Source organism: Dryobates pubescens, chromosome 17 (genome assembly GCF_014839835.1).
Source record: "Dryobates pubescens isolate bDryPub1 chromosome 17, bDryPub1.pri, whole genome shotgun sequence".
In the NCBI taxonomy this organism is placed as follows: domain Eukaryota; kingdom Metazoa; phylum Chordata; class Aves; order Piciformes; family Picidae; genus Dryobates; species Dryobates pubescens.
In genome coordinates this window covers 17,643,297-17,664,323 of record NC_071628.1, presented here as the reverse complement: position 1 = coordinate 17,664,323, position 21,027 = coordinate 17,643,297, and the positions used below count along the sequence as shown (strand labels likewise).

The 21,027-nt window shown below is 38.6% G+C and overlaps 1 protein-coding gene across 4 annotated transcripts in view; it reads left to right on the top strand.

The window, feature by feature from the left end:
- Window positions 1–21,027, top strand: part of OTUD7A (OTU deubiquitinase 7A) — a 104,610-nt gene that overhangs the window by 71,483 nt on the left and 12,100 nt on the right. For all 4 annotated transcript variants that reach the window (XM_054169028.1, XM_054169027.1, XM_054169029.1 and 1 more), the window contains 5 exons: window positions 6,523–6,705; window positions 7,681–7,899; window positions 15,025–15,126; window positions 16,526–16,653; window positions 17,611–17,723. In XM_054169028.1, coding sequence (XP_054025003.1) covers window positions 6,523–6,705; window positions 7,681–7,899; window positions 15,025–15,126; window positions 16,526–16,653; window positions 17,611–17,723 — 745 coding nt within the window. The remainder of the gene's footprint in view (window positions 1–6,522; window positions 6,706–7,680; window positions 7,900–15,024; window positions 15,127–16,525; window positions 16,654–17,610; window positions 17,724–21,027) is intronic.

Below are 21,027 nucleotides of genomic sequence, written 5' to 3'. Positions count from 1 at the left end.
GAATTTACAGATACATTTCATAGGTCATGGCTTGGTATTCTGTACTTTCCTCGGATTGGTTGTTCTCTACCTGGAAGTTAGCTTATTGGCTTCTCTGTTTATATTGACCTATAATGGCTGTGTTCCATTGAGTTAAATTGTGAGTCAAGATGATAACACTCATACTAGATTTATGCTGTGAAATATTGTGAAGAGTAGTCTTATTCAGACCTAACTGTAAAACTCTGAGTATTTTTCATTTCTCTCAAGCCTTGCAGCCAATACTTTCAGCTAAGAACTCATTCCTGTGTTCTTGGAAGAAAGACATCATGATGTAGAGTTTCATATTGCTTTACATTTTAACTTGCATAACTACTCAAAATGTAAGGTGAAAGATGGCAAAGAAGGAGGCAGAAAAAATAAAGAGTGCCTAGTTTTTTCTATGCATTAGTATGTTATGCCTCCAGCCAAAGACTGGATTTGTGTCTGTTCATTTGTAAACATCTCAGATTGTACATCCTTACAGGTAGTTTTTATCCTCATAAGGGGAAGGATTCCTGCTGAAAACTTCTGTGCCTGTTTAATTGATTTGTTACTGATCCACAGTGCAGTCTCATGTAAAATGCTGGTTTTGCTAAACGATCTAGAAGGGAAGATGATGTGCCACCCACTTAACAGCTGATGTTTTGTATTTGTGGGACAGCTGTTATGCCAAGACCACCTTTCTGTATGCTGGCTGGAGTATTTGGGTCACAGAGGCTTGCTCTCTGCAGTTTTGAAGGAGTTACAATGACAGGGACAAAGGAATTGTTGTGTCTTCATCTGCCAGCAAGACTTTTCCTCTTTTGTGAGCAGGAATGCTTTGTTGAATTTCAATTTGTTGTTTGGTTTGTTTTTGTGGTTTTTTTTAAGAGGGAGATTTTGTTTCCTATGGATGTTTTGTATTAACTTTAGTAATAGTAGGATTGTAATCCCCCCCCCCCCCCCCCCCCCCCAAATAGCACATAAATAATACAGATAATTTTATTAAAATACTTACAAAATGGTGGCAAAACCTTTGAAAGTTACATAGCTGGTACAGGTTATTTGTTAATGGTGGCACTTTCTCTTCATTTCAGCTTAGTTTCATGTTTTGTTGTCTTTCTGTGTTTCTGTAGACCTTATTTTTATTTTCTGCCATACTTGATTTTGTAATCTTGTCCAAGTTGCTTTCTTGGTGAGCTGTGTAGCATTTCAGCTTATTTCAGTCCTTTGTTGTTTTGTGAGAGTTTCACATAAATCCTTTCTGGGTTTTTTATTTGCTTCTCTTTGGTAGATACAAGCACCAACAGTTCTGTAAACACAGACCGCATCATCATTTGTTTAGTTCTGTCTAACCTTCCTCTTCGGCATCCTTTTTCGTTCTGTTCAGCTTTAGGCAGCATTTCCTGCCCCTCTTAAAGTTTCCTTTGCCAAAGTCCTGTGTATATCTTGTTGCTGCAACATATACACAGGACTACATTGCGGTCTATACTATTTACATCTTTTCTAGTTCCCCATCTCAAGTTGCGTCCTTTCTAGCATTTTGTTTATCATTAAAGCAAGAATTGCTGGTAACCTTTCAAATGTTCTTTTTAACATATTGGAGTAGGTGGATATTTGAAAGCTTGGTGAGGGGAGCGCTTTGTAGTTGCATGCTTGCTATTCCTACTAATTAATGATAAATGTCTTCTAGTTTTGTTATGAAGTGAAAGATAATAGATTTATTAACTATTACAACCCCACTAAGCTATGCTGTTTTAGCCAAAACAATAAAAAGCAAAAACCTCAAAGACTAAATAACAGCATGCTGCTGGAGCCCTGTGGCTTGAATATTATCTGCCTGAGAAACGTAAAATCTGGTATGGGTACAACTAGCGTAGGCTGCCTAATGAGTGCTTGATTTTTTGTTATTAGAGAGTACGAGTTGTGATCTGACAAAGCATGTGCTTAACATTGAGCAGGAAAGGATTACTCATGTACTGCAGAGCATTAAAAAAATCACTTTCTTCTCACAGCACAATCAAGTTGAAGATTTGAGTAGTGAAAGACTAAGTTAAAAAAAAAAAGAAGAAAGATGAACCCATATTCTCCAGAAAAAAAAATGTGAATGCAGCTAAGAACTGGGGAAATTTATGTGCAGCCTGAGCAGTGCTAACTGTGCTACCTGTATGAAGGCAGAGTGTGGCTCTGACCTAATGAATTGCAGTATGTGATCATCTTGAAGCAAATGTTTTAAAGCAAATTCCAAAGTTTCTAGTGCTCTTCTGCTTTCAGGTTTCAGCTTCCAAGATGATCAGCTTATTAAAATATGGAGCAAGTTGGAAATGTATCTGTTAGAAGAAAGAAATGAGAACTTTGACAGGGGGTCACTCTGAAACTTTTCCAAGTGAGCTTCCAACAGAGAGCATTCTATAGTTGCATTGGTTTGGTTTTTAAAAAATACTCAATTTATTATTTTATTGAAAACTCAAAATGGTCATTTTTTTCCCCAAAATAATCCCTGGGCAAACAAACTCTGGGCATTTCCAGTTCCACTTAGGAAAAAGAAATTATGTAAGTGTTTTACGTTTGTACAGTACTATGCCAGCTGTGTGTACATAGTGCATGGATCCAGTGTGGTAGACTCTAGAGAGACATTTCTTGTCCTGTAAAGCTTACTCAGGTTTGGTTTGACCTCCTCACTGGCACGCACCTAATTTAATTGCTGTAGTCTGAGGAAAATCAGAGTTATTTTATTGTAAATTTCTGACTAACCTATTGGATCAGTTGTTTGTCTAATTCCCATTGTTGCACCTGCACTGATTTGTCTTGCTAGCATGCCTCAGGAGGAAAGCAGTAGCGCTCAAGGCTAAAATATTACGTCTTGGTCTTTGGAATTTTTATGTTGTGTCCACAAGTTGGAAAGAACAAGAATGTCATGTGGAAGGGCTGTGAAAGGTGAAAGAATTTAGTGTCTTCTCTGATCACAATATGGTCAGTCCTAATGAAGTCACCTCAAGCTTTCCCTCCCTCCAAAGCTAGACTTAATAGCAAACAGCTTTCCCTGAGGTTTGCTGCATTGTGATGCCTGAAGAGCAGCGTGCCAGTGTGAGGCTGTGCTCTCTGTAGGTCCCACAGTAGTACTCTTGCATAGAGAATGCGCTTGATCACTGCCGCTGTTTCAGATTCTTTCTAGCCTGGCCTTTGCAGTTCAGTGAACTTGACAGTGGACACTTGGCTGTCATCCCCTGCTCCTTTCTTCTCCCCTTGGCTCTTTGGTGATGTCCCTGATTGAGGCAATCAAAGGAAACCTAGGTTTTTTGGATCCAGGACAGAGGCCTTGGAAAATTTTGTCTCAGCTTGGTCTCAGAGCATCAGATCCCTGGGAAACAGACTTCTGAACACTTCTTGGACTCTTCAAGTTGCCTAAATGGAGCAGAGGTGGGGGAATCGGTTCTCTCTGGAGATCAGGAAAAACTGAATCATCTCAAATGCTTCTGAGATGAGTGAGTCCTACTCTTGTGGGATACTCTTTAGCAACTTTTTTTTTGGTTGTTTTTTAGTCCAGTGTGAGGTGGTGAGGCAAAAATGAACAAGTATCATCTTAAATTATGCGTTGTTTTGTCTTTGTTTCTTCTTCAGGCTGCTGATGCCTCCTGATGTTATTCAAGCAACTATCATTTAGGATAGAAGCTTCACAGTATAACTGAGTGTATTTTTGCATTTCCCTTTCATGCCTGCTGTCTCTGACACTAAAACGTCAGTACCAGCCCTAAGCTAGAATGCATTTTCCATTCTTTACTCAGCTGCACTCTTTATTTTGTTGTTTTGTTGGGTTTTGTCTACTCTAGAGACATTTGGTTCTAAAGCAGAGACCGTTCAGTCCTGTTAAATTTTACACCTCCTGACTCACATAGGACAGGCAGTTGTTAAGGGAACAATTGTTCAGTGAGAATGTTCTTTGTGTTGAGTTAGTGATTTAAATTGATCCCAGCATCTTGATCATGATTCACTACCTGTGTTTCTTAACCAGCTTTGTGCTGCTCCAGCCTTTTGTTGACTGAAGTTCTCTGACCATCACAGTTTCTAAACAAAAATGCTTTTCATGCAAACCCTCTGTATCAATGCTGCTTTGGAGAAGTTCAGCTGTTACTAACTGACAGGGTGCTACCAGTGACTTGTCATCTGATGTGGTTTTGTGTACTGATATACATCATCTTTCCAAACTTCTTTTGGAATGCAACAACATACAGCTTTAGAAATTCAAAAACATTTGGTATGCAAAGCTTAAAGGAGAGCTGAGCAGAGCTAGCTCTATTAATCTCCACAATCACAAGGCGAGTTTCTTTAGTAACTTCCAGCGGAAGCTTTCTAACCTGCCACGTTACACTGCTACAAATCAGTATTCACATCATCAGCTCTGAACAGTCATAACCTTTGCATAGTTAGAGCAAGGCCCTGACTAGATTATAGCCATTGAATCTGTGTGGGAGTTTTAGACAAACAATGCTGGTGATAACTCAAGTGCTTGCTCTAGAATCTCTTGACAGTTTTCACTGAATTTATCCTATAGGGTTTCTAAAAGAAAATTGTGGCATGATACATATAGTCTATATCACTGACATGGTGGTTTATGTTATTGACTGTTCAGGATGTATGTGGTGTTCTTGCTTGGTGATACTAATTGTCCTTTCACAAATTCATTTAGTACTTCAAAATCTGAATCAGCTCAACCCTGTAGGTAACAGCCATCTGTGTTGGCTTTTTCCTACTTCAGTTAGGTTTTTGTTCTTTGCAGAAAGGACTGTATCAGTAAAAGACTTCCTTTTATCTGTATAAAACTGCCTTGTACTATTTTTAGCTTGTTCACCTTTGTGTAAGCAAATAAGTTAAATATAACTTCTACTCAGGTAATGTGGCTTCTTCAAGTACATAAAGTGACAGTCTTTTATGATGTAATATATCACTTCTCAGTCAGAATCAGGCTACCTTTGAATCCCCAGGAAAAATGCTCATGGTATTCTGTGTCTCATATAACTAGTGGGGTCTTTTTTCTTGCTATTACATGTTTGAAGTTTTCCAGTCAAAAAAAGTGCTTGGTGAATGTCAGGACATTTGTGTATTTTAATGTAGGATTGTTCTGAAGATAACAGACAAGTGTGTCAACATTCTTTTCTTTCCTGTTTTGCTTGGGGTTTTTTTTTTTGGTTGTTTGGGGTTTTTTTGACAGTGGCAAATACCACTTCACCACCTGTCCTACACAGGATATTAGCCTGTGCTCTGTTAATCTTGTTCATGACAATGTGATTTGCTTGGAAGCAAATTTTTTTAGACAATTCTGTGTTGGCAAGTTCCACGAGCAGCTCCCACGGCCACGGAATCACACTGTGTGTTTTGTTACAAAACACTGTCCTATATTGTCTGCTTTCTAAAAGACTTCTAAAGTCTCTGAGAGAGCAGGTTCTCTCTGATGTGTAAGATACAGGGATCTGAATATTTTGTATTTGTATTTGAGCTGCTCTACAAATAGAAAGATGAAGTTTCTCACTCTTTTGTCCTGTAACTCTACAAACTGTGCCTTTCTATCTTTGCTGCTAATTAGTATTTATTTCTACTGTAACCATACTGATATGCATTATTACTGCCTCTCATGATTTTTTGTTAAATTCTGTGGGATTTAGTGTTCATCTTAAACTTCTCAGTTTCTGGAGCCCATTTGATCAGAATCTGAGCAAAGGAAGTCCTTGTATGGTAAATGGGATTTGTAGATGAGAGGAGAGCAGTGGATACCTTATACCTCAGCATTAGCAGGCTTTCGAAACTGCACTTCTTAGACATCTATAGTGCCTTGTCCAATTTCGTTCCCTAATCAAAGTCCAAGGAACACAAGCTTAGAAACTGGTTTGAGTTCAGGGGAAAGCTGCAGGGGTTGTTGAAGGGCTGGAACACAAACCCTGTGAGGAGATACTAAGGGAAGTGGGGCTTGTTCAGACTGGAAATTGGGTAGCCTTCCAGTGCCAGTAAGAAAGTTATTAAGGAATTGGAGCCAGGCTCTTCACAGTGATGCGTGGCAGGAGAACAAGGGGCAGTGGGTTGCAAGTTGAAACTAGAGTTTCAGAGCAGACGTAGGTCCCATGAAGTCAGTCAAGAGTGTGGGAACAGTTTTCCTACAGCTTCTATCCTTGACATTTTAAAGACCAAACCAAATGAAGCCCTAAGCAATTTAGTCTGACCCTGCTTTCAGCAGGAGGTTGGACAAGAGCTTTCCTGATACTAAAAATAAAATAGAAATAATAAAAAAATAAAAAGATATATCTCTTTGTCCATTTGCTGTGTACTTTCAAGGTGTTCATCAACTGCATGTTTTTGTTAAGGGCTGCTAAGAGTTTTTATCCAAAGAGTCTCTGTTTGCTTGCTGATGTTTTAGGTAAGATTGATGTTTCTATTTAAGTTTATACTTTTAAGTACAGATGAGAGTAATTTCTGGTTTGTCAAACTGCTCACATACAGATGTAAGCAGAATGTCCTTTTGCTATTTGTCAGGCAAAAACTGGGACTTGACAGCAGCTTTGAATGACTATGAGCAGCTCCGGCAGGTTCACACTGCCAACCTACCACAGGTGTTCAACGAGGGCAAATACTACAAGCAGCAGGAGCCAGAGCAGCCTCCCCAGGTGACAAAGGTTGAGCGGCCCTGCCTGCAAAGGCAGGATGACATTGCTCAAGGTAGGAGCTCTTCTCCAGGTGTTTTGTGGACAGATTGTTTTCTAGCTTATCTGCTTGTGAATTGTAGAGTTAGAAGTCACTTGCATAAAGAAGTGATCATCAGTGCACTGAAGGAACCTCCTGAACTGTGAATAGCTGGCTGAGTAGGCCTTCCAGTGAATATCTGGGTAGTTAAAATCCCACCATGAGAACCAGGGCCTTCTGCTGACAGGCTGTTACCAGCTGCCTATAGAAGGCTTTGTCAGCTTTCTCATCCTGATCAGGTGGCCAGTCGTAGACACCCACAGCAGTATCACCCATGCTACACTGCCCCTTAATTCTCACCCACAAACTCCTAACTTGCTCCTCATCCATTCCTGGACAGAACTCAATACATTCCAGTTGTGCTCTCACATGAAGAGCAACTCCACCACCTCACTTTGTTGTCCTGTCTTTCCAAAAAAAGCACATAGCCATCCATGACCACATTCCAGTCATATGAGCTGTCCCACCATGTCTCTGTAATTGCCAACAGATCATAACCAATTGACCACACATAGATTTCTGCCTCCTTCTGTTTATTCCCCATGCTGTGTGCATGGGTGTACAGGCATTTTAGGGAGCGAGCTGAGCACACCCATTCCACCCTAGGGAGCTGGGAGGCCTTCTGGTCTTCATTAATACTAGAACACTGCCCCACTGGTGGAAACCCAGCAACAAACCCTTCCCCCTTTGAGTTTAGTTTAAAGCTCTGTTAATGAGCCCTGCTAATTTTTTGTCCTAGGACCCTTTTTCTGCTGCAAGGTAAGCTTTTCCCACATACTACTGTCAGGCCTGATGTCCTGTAAAACCAGCCACGATCAAAGAACCCGAAGTCTGTGCGTAGCACAAGTTTAGAAGCCAAGCATTTACAGATCGGTATTCACCAGACTTAGTGCTGACTGGTCTTTTATGTAGTCTTGCAGGCTATAATGTCTCTCTTTGGTTTCTCTGCAGAAAAGCGGCTTTCCAGAGGTATTTCTCATGCCAGCTCAGCCATAGTCTCCCTTGCTCGATCACATGTAGCAAATGAGTGCAACAATGAACAGTTTCCTTTGGAAATGCCCATCTACACATTCCAGCTACCAGACCTTAGCGTGTACAGTGAAGACTTCAGAAGCTTCATTGAACGTGACTTAATTGAGCAGGCAACAATGGTTGCTTTGGAGCAAGCAGGTAGGTGAACACTTCAGATGTCAGCTGCTGGGCAATCTGACATTTTGGTTGACATTTCTAATTATGCTTCATTCCTGGAGCTTGTACATCCTGCATGGGAAATAAATGCCAGAGACTAAAAGCAAACACTGTGCTCTTTGCAAAATGACACATAGCCTGATCCTCTATCTCTTTAAAAATATTATAGAGAATACTGTCAAATTTACTTAATAAAGAAATTGAGGGGAAAGGAAAGGAGGACTGATGGGGAAGTCATACGATAGAGAACGATGTGAGTCTGGATGGTCAGAGGGTATTGACAGTTCTCATGTGGAATTACATTGCAATGACTAACAGAAAACAAGTTCTGTTTTAGCTTGAGAACATTGGTTTTAAATAAGTATTTTATGTATTAAATATTTTTTTGTAATAAATTAAATGCTTTTAAAGTACTGTTTCATTATTCCCATTGGAAAAAAATTGAGGAAATAAAAAATTAATTTTAATTCAGATGTATTAGTAGTTTAAAGATTTAAGTCAATTTTGAAAGATATGGAGGAATATATTTAAAATTAATATGTGTGCCTTATGAAATAGCAAGTCTATTAATGAACCATGAAATGAACACTCATATAGTGAAATGTTCGACTCTGGTGATACAAAGGAGTTACAAAATCAGATTTTATGGCTGACTGTGGAATATCAAATAGCCACATGATTTTTTCTGTTGACTGCTCTACTAGTTCTGGTAACACTGTATACTCATCTGAGAGCTCATTCCTAGAACTTGGTGCATAGTCCTGAACTGTTGCTTGTTATTAATCAGGGCACTGCATCATAGTATTTTGGCAGGACAGGTGAGGCTCTCAGAAAATGCTTTGCTACGGTGTCCTTGTTGGCCTACGTGCTTCAGTGGAATTGCAGCCTTTAGCGTCAGTCATTGCAAGAGTACGAACTAGAAGATCCCTGTGGTTTACTGACCTTAAAAACAGGCAATATGTGATTTAGAGCTGATGTCTCCTAACTGATACAGAGCTGGCTGGCTTTGTTCTTGAAACAGGGCTGCAGAAACTACTGAATTTGCTGCCTCAGAGCATTTGTTGTTTTCTTCATGTTACTTTAATTAGGACAATAACTTGGCTCACGCCAAGTCCCTTCTTCCCTAGAGCCCCCTGCATAAGAGAGTGTTTTGACTGTTTGAAGAATTTGTGGGTTTGGTCACAGGTATTTTTGTACACTACATAGTTTTAGTTTACTTATGCAAGCATTTCACTCAAACCAGAACTTCCTGGTAAACAGTTCAAGAAGTTAGATCAGACAGAAAATTGTTTAAGACTTAATGTAAACTGACCTTTTGTCTCTACTGAAGACATAAAGACACTCAGTTTCCCTTTATTTCCTGACTATTTCAGACATACTGTTTTCTGAAATGACAACATGAATTAGCAGGAAAGTCACCTAGCAGTAGACATTTAATTGTCTCCGACCATCAGTGCCCTGTTTGGTCAATGACAATGAAACATTAACAGATAAGGTGCATTCCCTGCAAAGGGCTTCAAATCTATTTTGAAACCAAATGCACACAGGAAGGACAGTAGCATGGGTAGCTGAGGGCTCAGGTTATTGTTAAAAGGAAAAGAAATAGGTGTGAGCTTGTGTATAAGGGCATGGATTTCGAGAGGAGAAGAAAAACCAAAAACAACTGATGAGGCAGAAGAAGGAGGAGGAGCCTGAGCAAGTTACTACTCACAAAGCATGGATTGGAACAGCAAATTACTAATTAGCAGAATGTCTCAGGTGTTGTCCAAAGAGGCCATATAGACTGGACATCTGGAAAAGCCTGCAAGGTTTTATATTCTGGTTTTGTACGCTTAGACACTTGCTACCATTCTGTCTGTATGTGAAAGGATGTTCTCGTTACATCCTATCTGTAGAGAAACTCAGCAAGATTCCTGATTCACTCAGAAATGCTGTGTGAGACTGTAAAGGAGAAGCCCAGAAAAAGAGTACATTTTACTCCCTGCTGCTGCACTACTGTATCCTCTACTCTTTGTGTGATTGCTTCCTGAGTATTTCTCTTAGAGGATAGAACTCACCGCATTCATAAAAGCGTTCTGGGGTTTTGTGCATCTTAAAAACTCAGCTGTTCAGTATTGCCTGAAATGGAATGAGGTCAGCTTGCAAGTAATGTGCAGACTGATGGCTGTGAGGGCTCTTGCAGTAATCAGTGTGGTCCTTCAACAGAGGATGGTTCAGATACTGAATGAAGTCTATGTGAAAGGAATTTTAGGATTCTAAATATTTTGTTGCATCAAGTTGATTTTCATTATATTCACAAGTTCCTCCATGTGTTGTTAAAGTGTATGTTGACACAGAGGTGTATTACAAGAACTTCTGATGCTCTAATGCTGTGTTCAAGAACCCATAGTATAGGCAGAAGAATGGCTGGTCTAGCATAGTGTTTTCATTCCAAAGGGAAAGAAAATGCTATTGCAGTGCTGGAATAGAATTCAATCAAAAAAATAAAAGTAAACTGTGTGAATCTTCAAGAATATTGCTCTTTTACACTTTATTTTCTGTGTTCAGGTTCGTGTTTTCTACAAAGCATTTTAAAGAGCTACAAGCAAAATCAACAGAAATATATTGTTAAGGCTGAACCTCACATTCCTTCCCCCTCCCCCTTGCCCACCCCCAATTCTACCACAATTCTGCAATTGTTTGATTTCAGATTGCTAAAAATGAAGATTTGTTACAGAAAAAATGGATACCTTTTGAGGTTGCAGAAACACTTTCTTATCCCAGATTTTTTTACAGATTTTTGAACAGCATGCACAGGGTACTGGGAGAGCAACCATTGTAATAACAGGAGAACTGTATGAATTTCCAGATTTCCAAGCTTTGAAATGCATGGTTGTGTAATTCAGTTCTAGTATAAATTAAAGTACTATATCACAGAGTAGGATGGAATGCAATAATGTCATAGAAAACCACCTATCTCAGGTTACGAAAGGAACAAATGAAGAAAACCAGTAACTCCTGCAAGTAACTGAATTCAGTGTCAGTTATCTGTAGCCATTTAGGCCTACTCACATATTTCTGTGCCATCCTGTTTAATGATCTTAATTTGCATTCTGGTCATTTGCTTCTGTGACAGTCTGTGTTGCTTATGCATCAGACTAAAAAAGAAGCATTTACTTGATTGCTCAGTTTACTCATTTCTACATGCACAGCTCAACGTTACATTTCAAGGACATCAGCAGATATGAATAGCCTTGCAGATGCTGCTGCAAAGCTGATTTCATCATCTAGACTAAAAGAGAGAGCTCCTACAAGAAGGTCCTTTCTTTGAAGTATAGAAAATTTATTGGTAAATGCTTTATTTATTCACTTATTTTTAGTGAGTTAGTGAGTGTTTAGGGTGAACCATTGCTTTGAGAATCTATGTCATGTCCAGAATTAGACTTGCCTTTGGTAGCTGAAAGTGTTCTTTTGTGATTTGCTCATCTTGGGGGATGGATGGGAGGTGGATTTTCTGCAAATGTGATGTGCTGGAGAAAAGAAGCAAAGGTTGGGTTTAGCCTAGTTTCTTAAAGAAACTGAGCTTGTGGCAGTAAGCTGTCTTTAGATGGTAATACTATTTATCTTTTAAGTTCAGCTCTGCCCATTTCAGACATTTGTGAATAAGCTTCTACAAGTTTCATGAAAATAAGCAGTTAGCTTTTTTTTTAGCATATCCATAGAAGAAAAGCTTGCAAGGTGCACCTTGTTTGGTAAACGCTACAGTGTCCACATGGGAAAGACATCCAGCACACTCAACCACAACTAAAAGAAAAGCTGTGAGAAGTCTCACCTGTAGCCACACATACAAGAGCAAGACTCAACATTGAGTCCCTCTGTGCATAGATCAACTTGTTGTCCTCAGTGAAATGTCTGCCCTCTCAGTGATTTCGAGGAGCTGGCCCAGGACTGGCTCACTTAGCTGTATGAAAGAGTGCTGTAAATAGCACTGTCTGTTAAAAAAAAGCCACACTCAGTCTGAGCTGAAATGGCTGCCAAGGGAAGGTGAGGACCAGAAACAGCATTCCATGCTGACACCTTCCCTGGGGGAGCAGTTGTTGGCTGTTTTCCATTTTGGAGCTGGGCCTCTGGCACATGTGAAGGCAGAGTGTTGTGAAGGTTAGTGGATTGGAGTCTAAAGCAAAGGTGGAAGCCCTGGGTTTGTTGGCACCGTGAAAGGCTGCCAAGGGAAGCTGAGCACCGGGAATAACTTTCAGTGCTGGCACAGTGTTGCACAAAGAAGGGCAACAGAGTTGGTAAAGGGTCTAGAGAATGGGTTGGGTCAAAAGGGACCTTAAAGATCACCTAGTTTCAACACCCCTGCCATGGACAGGACATCCTGCTAGACCAGGGTGCTCAAGGCCCCATCCAGCCTGGCTTTGAATTCTTCCACGGTTCAAGCCTCCAAAACTTCTCTGGGCAACCTGTTCTGCATATGTTAAGTTTGCTCCATGGTAGGTAGTGGAGGACTAGGATAATACCAGATACTAGGATAATACCAATACAGTAATAGCTGGCAGATTTCAGCCATGAAGGAAACCAGATTCAGATTTTGAGTTTGCACCTATAGTCTTAAGTATCATGCGAAGAAAGGGCCACAGCTTCTGCTTCTGCACAGTTTCTGCCTCTGATTGTATGTTGCTAGATAATAAACCTGTATAGGTTTTAATCTTGATCTAGAATGAAGATCAATTTTTAATGTACTAGAATATGGCTGTATTAATTCTCAGAGTATTTTTGCTGTAAAACAACATATCAATTTCTTGGAATTGTGGATTTTTAAGATTAAATCATTTTGCAAGAAAGGTCAAGTAGGAGGCCAACAACAAAGGGAGGGAAGGTGAGAAATAGGTCTTATTTGTCCATAAAAATTGTCTTATCAAAGCAGACAGAAATATGCCTGAGGCAAAACTGTTTCCATTTTTCATTTAACCTCTACTTTCCTGTTTCCCTAAAGGAATGCACATATATATATATATATATATACATATATTCCAATGCATTTCCACTGATTTTTCAGTTAGCCATAAGCTTTGTAATGTTAACCAAGCCCACAAACACTTTATTCATAACCTACTTGAAAGCAGATCACTTACTTGTATAGCAATCTTCTGGTTTTCAAAAGAGTCACTAACATCAGATTTTGCCATATATTACCAATAACTGCTAGTTAATCTGCAAAGTGGCACCACTCATTATTCATTTAAGTCCACAGGTACATTCGGTTTAGGTCTTGTAAATATGCTTTGAGCAACACCTGGGTGTATAGCTTGTTACTGAATATAACACCAAAACATTCTGCAAAAAACAGGTGGCAAGTTGTTATTTCACAGACACAAGAATTGCTAAAAAGGGTAACTTGTTACTTCAGGTTTATCTTTCCCAAAGGCTGTCCAATGGTGCTTTAAATTGAGCTTCTTTAATGCATAATTAATTTATAACTCAATGAACCTATTCTGACATATTGGACATTTATAAACCAGCTGATAAAATCATATGAGGATTACCAAATATGCTTAGTTATGGATCTGCTCTGCTCTCAGCCCATATTGTTTGATTGAAATTTAATTACCTAGTTCAAAGGATCATAGGATGTTAAGGGTTGGAAGGGATCTCCAGAGATCATCAAGTCCAACCCCCCCTCCAGAGCAGGACCACAGAATCTAGTGCAGGTCACACAGGAATGCATCCAGATGGGTCTTGAAAAGAGACTCCACAACCTCTCTGGGGAGTCAGTTCCAGTGTCCCGTGACCCTCACAGTAAAGGAGTTCCTTCTAGTTCATAGTACCCAGAACAAGTAACTGGGGACACGTGTTAAAATTATTTTTTTCCCCACAATACATATGACCTGCTGTTACAAGGAAACTTCAGGATAATTTTGTAATGAAAATGTTCATGGAGAAAAGGTTGTTTTTTCATTGCTTGAACTTAGTTTTGTTCTGAAGTTTTAACCTTATACACAAGACTGACTGTGCAAGTTCATGGATACTATTTCTTCTCAGCTCACAAGGAATCAGGAGAAAAAGCCTGCAAAAGAGGACAAACAAAGAAATGGACTCCCTGTTGCATTATTCATTCAATTTTCAATTCTGCATTACCCACAGACTTTACAGAAGTCTTGGGAAATATACCAGCTCTACCCATTATCGTTAATCATCTGCTCTTCTTTATCCCCAAACATGTTATACAATTAGTCACATTCTCTTCACTTGTATTGGAAATATTCACCTAACCATTTAACTAAGGTTTAACACTCCAGTAAGCTACCATGTGGGAATGTGTGTGCCAGGAATGGCATAACTTCCAGTGCTGGCTTTGGCAGTGATACTCTTCATGGCTTTCTTTGCTTCATCTAGATCCGTGACATTAGCTGTCTTCTTGCCAGTCTTCTTCATAATACATCTCTGGTTTACAATCTTTGAAACATGCTTCGTGTAGCAGTGATGGTTAAGTGGTTCTCTAAACGTTCTTAAATGAAAGCCACATACTATCCTACACTTTAGGCCATGCATTTGATCTCATTGTCATTCTCTGGTAGTGTAAATGTTTGATTTTAGTAGGTCTAATTGTGATATATGCTATGGTAAATGAGAGGAGAATCAACTGTTGAAACAATCTGATTTAAACAACAGTGTTTAATACACTTACCTAACAGTAATAGATCTTGATTAACATATACATGTTAGTTTTGTCCATTGAGACTTTATTACTGTAACATAATCTGTCATCTGTGCATGAGAGGCCAGTGTCGGTTATGCTTGGGAACTGATACCTAGGCTCCTAATGGTAGTCAGACAATGAACTCTGGAAATCCATCTCTGAATGCAGCATATGAGAATGAAAGATGCTAATTAATTAAAGGTGCTCTCTTCTTCTTCCAAATACATTTAGAGAATAGTTAAAGTGTATTTGCCTCTTATTTCTCATCTTTTCAGTTTTCTCTTCTGATGGTACATTTAAGTTTATGTGTCAGAAAAGATGTTCCCAATTAAGCTTTAACATTACACCTCATTGCTGTATGCCTGCACACAGCATGCATCCTGTTCTAGTAATCCACTCTGCCATTCAGATAGATGTTTTCTTTTCAGGACGACTAAACTGGTGGTCCACGGTGTGTACAAGCTGCAAACGTCTTCTTCCCTTAGCTACAACAGGTGATGGAAACTGCCTCTTGCATGCTGCATCTTTAGGTAAGGGACACTCTGTACACAAAACCCTCTGCCAAAAATATTTACCGCTTTTCTCTGTCCCCAGCAAAAGCTCAGAATTGCATGAGATGTAAAGACTTCTGTTAAAAGCCTGATTGTGGAGCACTGTCTTCTTCAACTTTCACTAAAGTATTGTTTGCTTTAGGCATGCTTGAGAGAAAAAGGTAAAAGTTATATCAGGTAATCAAAGAAGTATAATTGGAACAGCCCATGTATCATTAACACCAGTGAACTGCATTTTTCCTTACAGAGCCCATCCAACCTAATGGCTCTGAAACAGGCAGATTCCAGGTGCTATTGCAGGACTGTCTTCATTGTGGGCAAGAAATTGCATTAATTCGCTGGCTTTTGTTAAAAGCTTTGGCAAACAGAGTTTGGGGTGAATTAAAACAATTTCCAGTTGATTGATTTACCAGTAATACAAGCCTTCAAATCAAACAAACAGAAACCTGTGAAGCTGAAAGTCTTGTTATGTGTTCTATATCCTAACCTATTACGAGGAAACTTACTTTGTTTGTTGCAGTTGCTAAAATTTTCTGTCACCAGAACAACAAAAAGTGACTTTTTAAAAAACACTGGAATTTTTAGTATTTTGAGGAAACTCTTCTTTTTGTAAGAAGTAGTAAGAAAAGCTTTTACTTTATCCAAGAATCCTTTTATCTTTCTCCATTTTATATTAGGAGGAATTGTGTATTATTTACACCTAATTTTTTGAGTAGTTTGACTTGCAGAGTTTTAAATAAACATATTTAGTGCCAGTAGCTGGCAATATTTTAACTAGCTGTCTATGGGCACATGTGTTGGTGAGAGTTCTGTTCTCTTTTGTTTTATGTTACTGTTCTCAACTACATGAAGGTCTTTTACTATCTTAAAATGAGCATGAGCCCCTGTGGCTGGTTGTATTTTTAGTCATCTGGAATGCCACAGGAAATTTACTACCCTGCTGTGTAAGAGCAGAAGGCCTTTGGGTGCCAGTATCATCTGTGGTTCACAAAAGTGCCTGCAGTCGTCATTAGCATTTGTGTGTCTGCAAGCTGTGTTGGCAACTGCAGCTGAAACCAACCTGTGCATTGTATATTCCATTGCTTGGGGCAAAATTGAAGTTGCCTGCAAGCAAACAATGCAACAACTCAAATCCTTAGTCATTCTTTACTCAAAGTTTAAACTTTGCTAGAATTCTCTAATGAATTCATTAGCTTATCTATATTGAGTGCTTCTGTAGGAAACCTTCAAAACAATGAGTGAATTATTTGCTGAGGAGAATTTTAAATAGTGTTCAAGCTATGCTTCTTTTGCTAATAGAGCAGTATTAATTGTATTTGTACTTACTATTCCAATATCTTTATTTCTTTATAACTGATGTCATTCTGTGCTACTTTAGGGATGTGGGGATTTCATGACCGGGACCTTGTTTTACGTAAAGCACTCTATACTATGATGAGAACAGGAGCTGAAAGAGAAGCACTGAAAAGAAGATGGAGATGGCAACAGACTCAGCAGAATAAGGAGGTCTGTATGGCCTGAAGAAAGTCTTCAGGGCCAATGGAATTCTTCTGAAATTTGGTGTAAAAGTTTCAGTTGCTGTTAATTTCCTTGTATTTCCATTCTGCATGGGAAAAAGATATACTTGTATTTTGCATTTTACTATCAGAATGCAAAGGTGTTTGTTGCTTTTTGTGCATAAATGTGCATAGCTTTGTGTCCACAAAGGCCTAAGATTAGTTTGGAACCTTAAGAAAACTTTGGGCTGCTGCATGCTTTAGCTTTAACATTGTAACATGTAGGGATGAAATCCACAGGGATGAAATCCCACATTGTAACATGAAGGGATGAAATTCTTTCTTTAAAAGAAAACCCCACTTAGGAAAGATTCCCCAGAAGGGTGAATTAGGATTCTTAGAGCTGTGACCAAATGTTTAGTGAATCTCTTAACTAAAATCATCCCCAGATTTGGTTTGATTGCTGATTTAAAGTTGTACTTCAGCATGTATTATTTTCTGAAGATGTTTACACCTAGAGAGTGCCTAGAGAATATAGCTGAGCTGTGAGTGACTTAGCTAATTCAGCCTACCTGAAAACACAGGGGCACAAAAGCACAATCCTTTCTGCTCTTGGAAGCACCACCTGTCTGCCAAAGAAGCATTCGTCATGATGGTAGATATCAGGGAAGAAAACAAACCTCCAGAAATGGGCAGTAAAACTGCTAAGACTGGTGCCAGGAATTCATATGGGTGCGATAACTGGATCTCTGGCAGAAGACACACATCTAGAAATGTAATCCAGTATACGTTAGTGGGTTAGTTAATATTATTTCACTTGACTAGGAATGTTGAACCACTCATAGTCCAAGATATTAAACTCTATCACGTATGAAGCCCAAAATAAGTTAGCTGGAAGTACTGTTACAGAACTCTGCTTACATTTTGTACTATCATGGCGTCCAAGCTGTTTCATTCTCTCCCATAGTCAGGTTTAGTGTATACAGAAGAAGAATGGGAGCGGGAGTGGAATGAACTGCTTAAACTGGCATCAAGCGAGCCTCGCACGCACTTCAGCAAAAATGGAGGCACTGGTGGTGGGTAAGTTTACAGCTTGAGAAAACCTTTTTGGTTTTGTTATCAGTAGGAAAAGAATGCACTGCAAATGAATTAAGATATCCATAGGACCATCAGACTGCCTTTTCAACTGGTTGTGATTTTCTTCACAGAGTAGAAGATAATAATCTATACATTCCATTGCATCATTTAGCACTTTGACTACATTTCCTTGCAGCTACCACACTAACTTGAGGTTACTTTGCATCCAAAAGAGACTGGGTTTCATAAATCCTAGTTTCTTGGTTTCTGGAGCAAGCATGTTGGCAGTAGCATTTACCTTCAGGGAGATGAAGTGCCTCATCTAGCTGAATATCTGTAGCTTTTCCTTTGAGGGACACTTAGCAGAAAGGTAGCCACTGCTCAGATATTTTTGCTAAGAAAATGTGGAATGATAGAATAATATCACATCTTCTAATAGCATTCTAAATGAAAGCAGTTTGTACCCAAATATCACCCCTCTGTGCTTTAGCACAGCTTTAAGCCTTCTTCTCATAGTCATACTTCTGTTTCAGTCCTTTTTTGCTTTGTAGTTCAAACAGAAAATCTTCAGAGAGATCTTTTTTGGAGGTCAAGTCATCAAGTAATTATTTCTATTTTCCAGTTCTACAATGCTGTTAACCCTAAACATTTGGGGGGGGAGGTGTTAGCGCCGCAGTAATATATATGGCATTAAAGCTAAAGAACTATTTGTATGCAGTGTCCTTTTAAATAGAAAGTAGAATATTAAGTTACACTGTAGTGTGAAACTCCTCTGAAAAACCAATATGCTGCTTCAGTCTTTGAACAGTTACAAAAAAAGTTAACTAAAAATAACCCTAATTAGTATTTCACCAATAGGAATAGTTGCTCTTTCTTTTGACTATTTAAGCTTTTATTAAACCCATGTAACATAAATAGTGCTTTCAAACACAGGAGTTATTTCATGATCACAGACGGTTTTCAAGTAAAACTGATTTCAAATAAAATGATTCACTCCCATCATAGCAAAGTCTGATGTGGCTGGAAGGTTCTGCATTGGGTATATTGCTAAGAACCACATCAGATTATTTTCTTACCTGATTTCATATCTGTTTATCTAGATTGATTCTATTAAAGAGCACAGCTGATTGCAGCTACTTTGATTGTTTTGTTTGCTAGTTACTACCCCATGCTAAAAGGCAGTGAGGAAAGTGTGTGTTTCTTGCAGACCAGCTTGTACTATATTCAATTGGTAGCATTTCAATCAATTAGCTTCTTATAAACAGTTCCACAATATTAGATGGTGTCAGGGGTAAAAAAAATTGGAAAAAATGGATAGAAACATGTTTGTGAAAAAAAATTGGAATTAAATAGTATCTACAGCATATTGAAGTATTCCCAATGTACATACAAAATCTACTTTAAACAGCTGGTAAGATAAACCAGCCCTGCCATTCAGTGCAGGTGTTCCCAAAGTATAGGACTATTGACCAGCCTTATAATGCAGCAGAAGCTTTAGGTTTTGTATCTGGTGTTTACCACTGAAAATATGTAGTATTTGCTTCCTTAGTTCATGTTTTCCTTTAGCTACTCTTTCTCCTGAAGAAAATTGCAAGTCGTGATAAGTAAACTGTCAAAATAAGGCATACAACACCAGAGGAGTAACAAAGTCTTTAGAAAAATATTCTCTGGGCTTTGAAAGAAGATTGTATTTCCCTTTTAACCCTGTGATGTCTAGGCTAGGTAATTCTACTAATGCAGAAGGACATGGTTTCGAAAATCATCCATAATGTGTCTCATTTTTGTTTATTTTGAGGGGAAGAGGACACCAAACATGGGGTTTCATTTTACTCTCTAGTTTGTTTCTTAGGCTTGTAGATATTTTCCTGTTGATACAGTTTAGTCTTTGTAATGCAGTTCAGTTTACATTTCTGTTAAATTTGGGGGTTCACCATCAATTTTCTCTGCCCTTATTTTGCACGTTTCATTCTGTATGTTTCACAGATAATGTAGTTTTTCAGTATCTACCAGTCAGACATATTCTCAAATGTTGCATTTGCCAGTCAATCAACCATCTTTTAGTTGCCAGATATTTAAACAGGGACCAGCACTATTACATTAAAAAAAATATTTAGATGTTCTCGTCGTGGTTCCCATGTATGTTTTTTCAAATCAAAATAAAGGAAGGATAAATAGGAAATAGTTATTTTCTCCTTTGAAATAGTGAAAGAGGCATCAGGAAAAACACTTAGCCAACCAAATGTGTGAATATGTATTTCTCTTTACATCCATCCCAAAGACAAAACTAATATGACAAAATGAGGTATTTTCTCAGTTTAGCTCAAAATAGTATTTTTGAAGTAGGGTATATTACGTTCTCTAGGTAGGTTTTCTATTAAGAAAGTTTGCAAATTAGTCTTTGAATTGTAGATGAGACATTCTCCTTTGGTGTCAGAATTAGCTAAAGCATCAGAAATTGTATCTGCTTCAAAAGAATTCAGTGACAAGCCTAAGTCTGGAATTATGCTGTCTCATTCACCTGCAAGTTCCTTCAAGTTGTCTTTCAGAATGAACTACATATGAAGCAGATCTTCAATTTGCACTATATCTCTAAAGATTTCCGCTTTGAGAGCACTCTTGTTCTGAGACTTGGAAGTTAGAAGAAGAGAAAGAAGAAGAAAGGAAAACAAAAAAAGGGAAACAGAAAACCTCATTCTTAAGTTCTTGTTTCCAACATGTAAAACCCTTCAAGCACTGAAGCTGAGAAACTAATTAACTTTTAAGCAGATTGTTGTTTTGAAGCAGATTTGCACATCTTTCTGTAAATGTAAAAACTAAATTTCAGATTAACCTAATTTTTCATTTATCTCCATTGCAGCAAGTGCTTTGAGAAAAAGTAAATGTCTTGTACCCTCTGGTTTTGTTAAGAACCTATCATTGCAGTTCTGCTAATGAGAAAATTCCAGCTCATTCCTTCATTTTGCAGACTTCTTGTCAGTCACAGATTTCAAAACCTCTTCCAGAGCTAAAATGGAAAATTACTGTTGTTCTTCACTTCTCAAACACCTAGTAGAGTTGAAAGCTCAATGATGTGTTGTATCCTCGTGTGAGTTAATACTGATCTTGAAAGTGGATGCTGTTCTTATTTCATATTAGCTGTCATCTTCCAGCTAGCTGTCTTATATACTTTAGCACTGTCTTACTAATAAAGTCAGATGATTTTAAATGGGGAAGAAGAGAGGGAATACTGCTGTAATCTTCCCATGTGCCATTAAGATTTAATGCAGAAAACCAGAACAATTAAACAGGAAGTACCTCTCAAATGCAT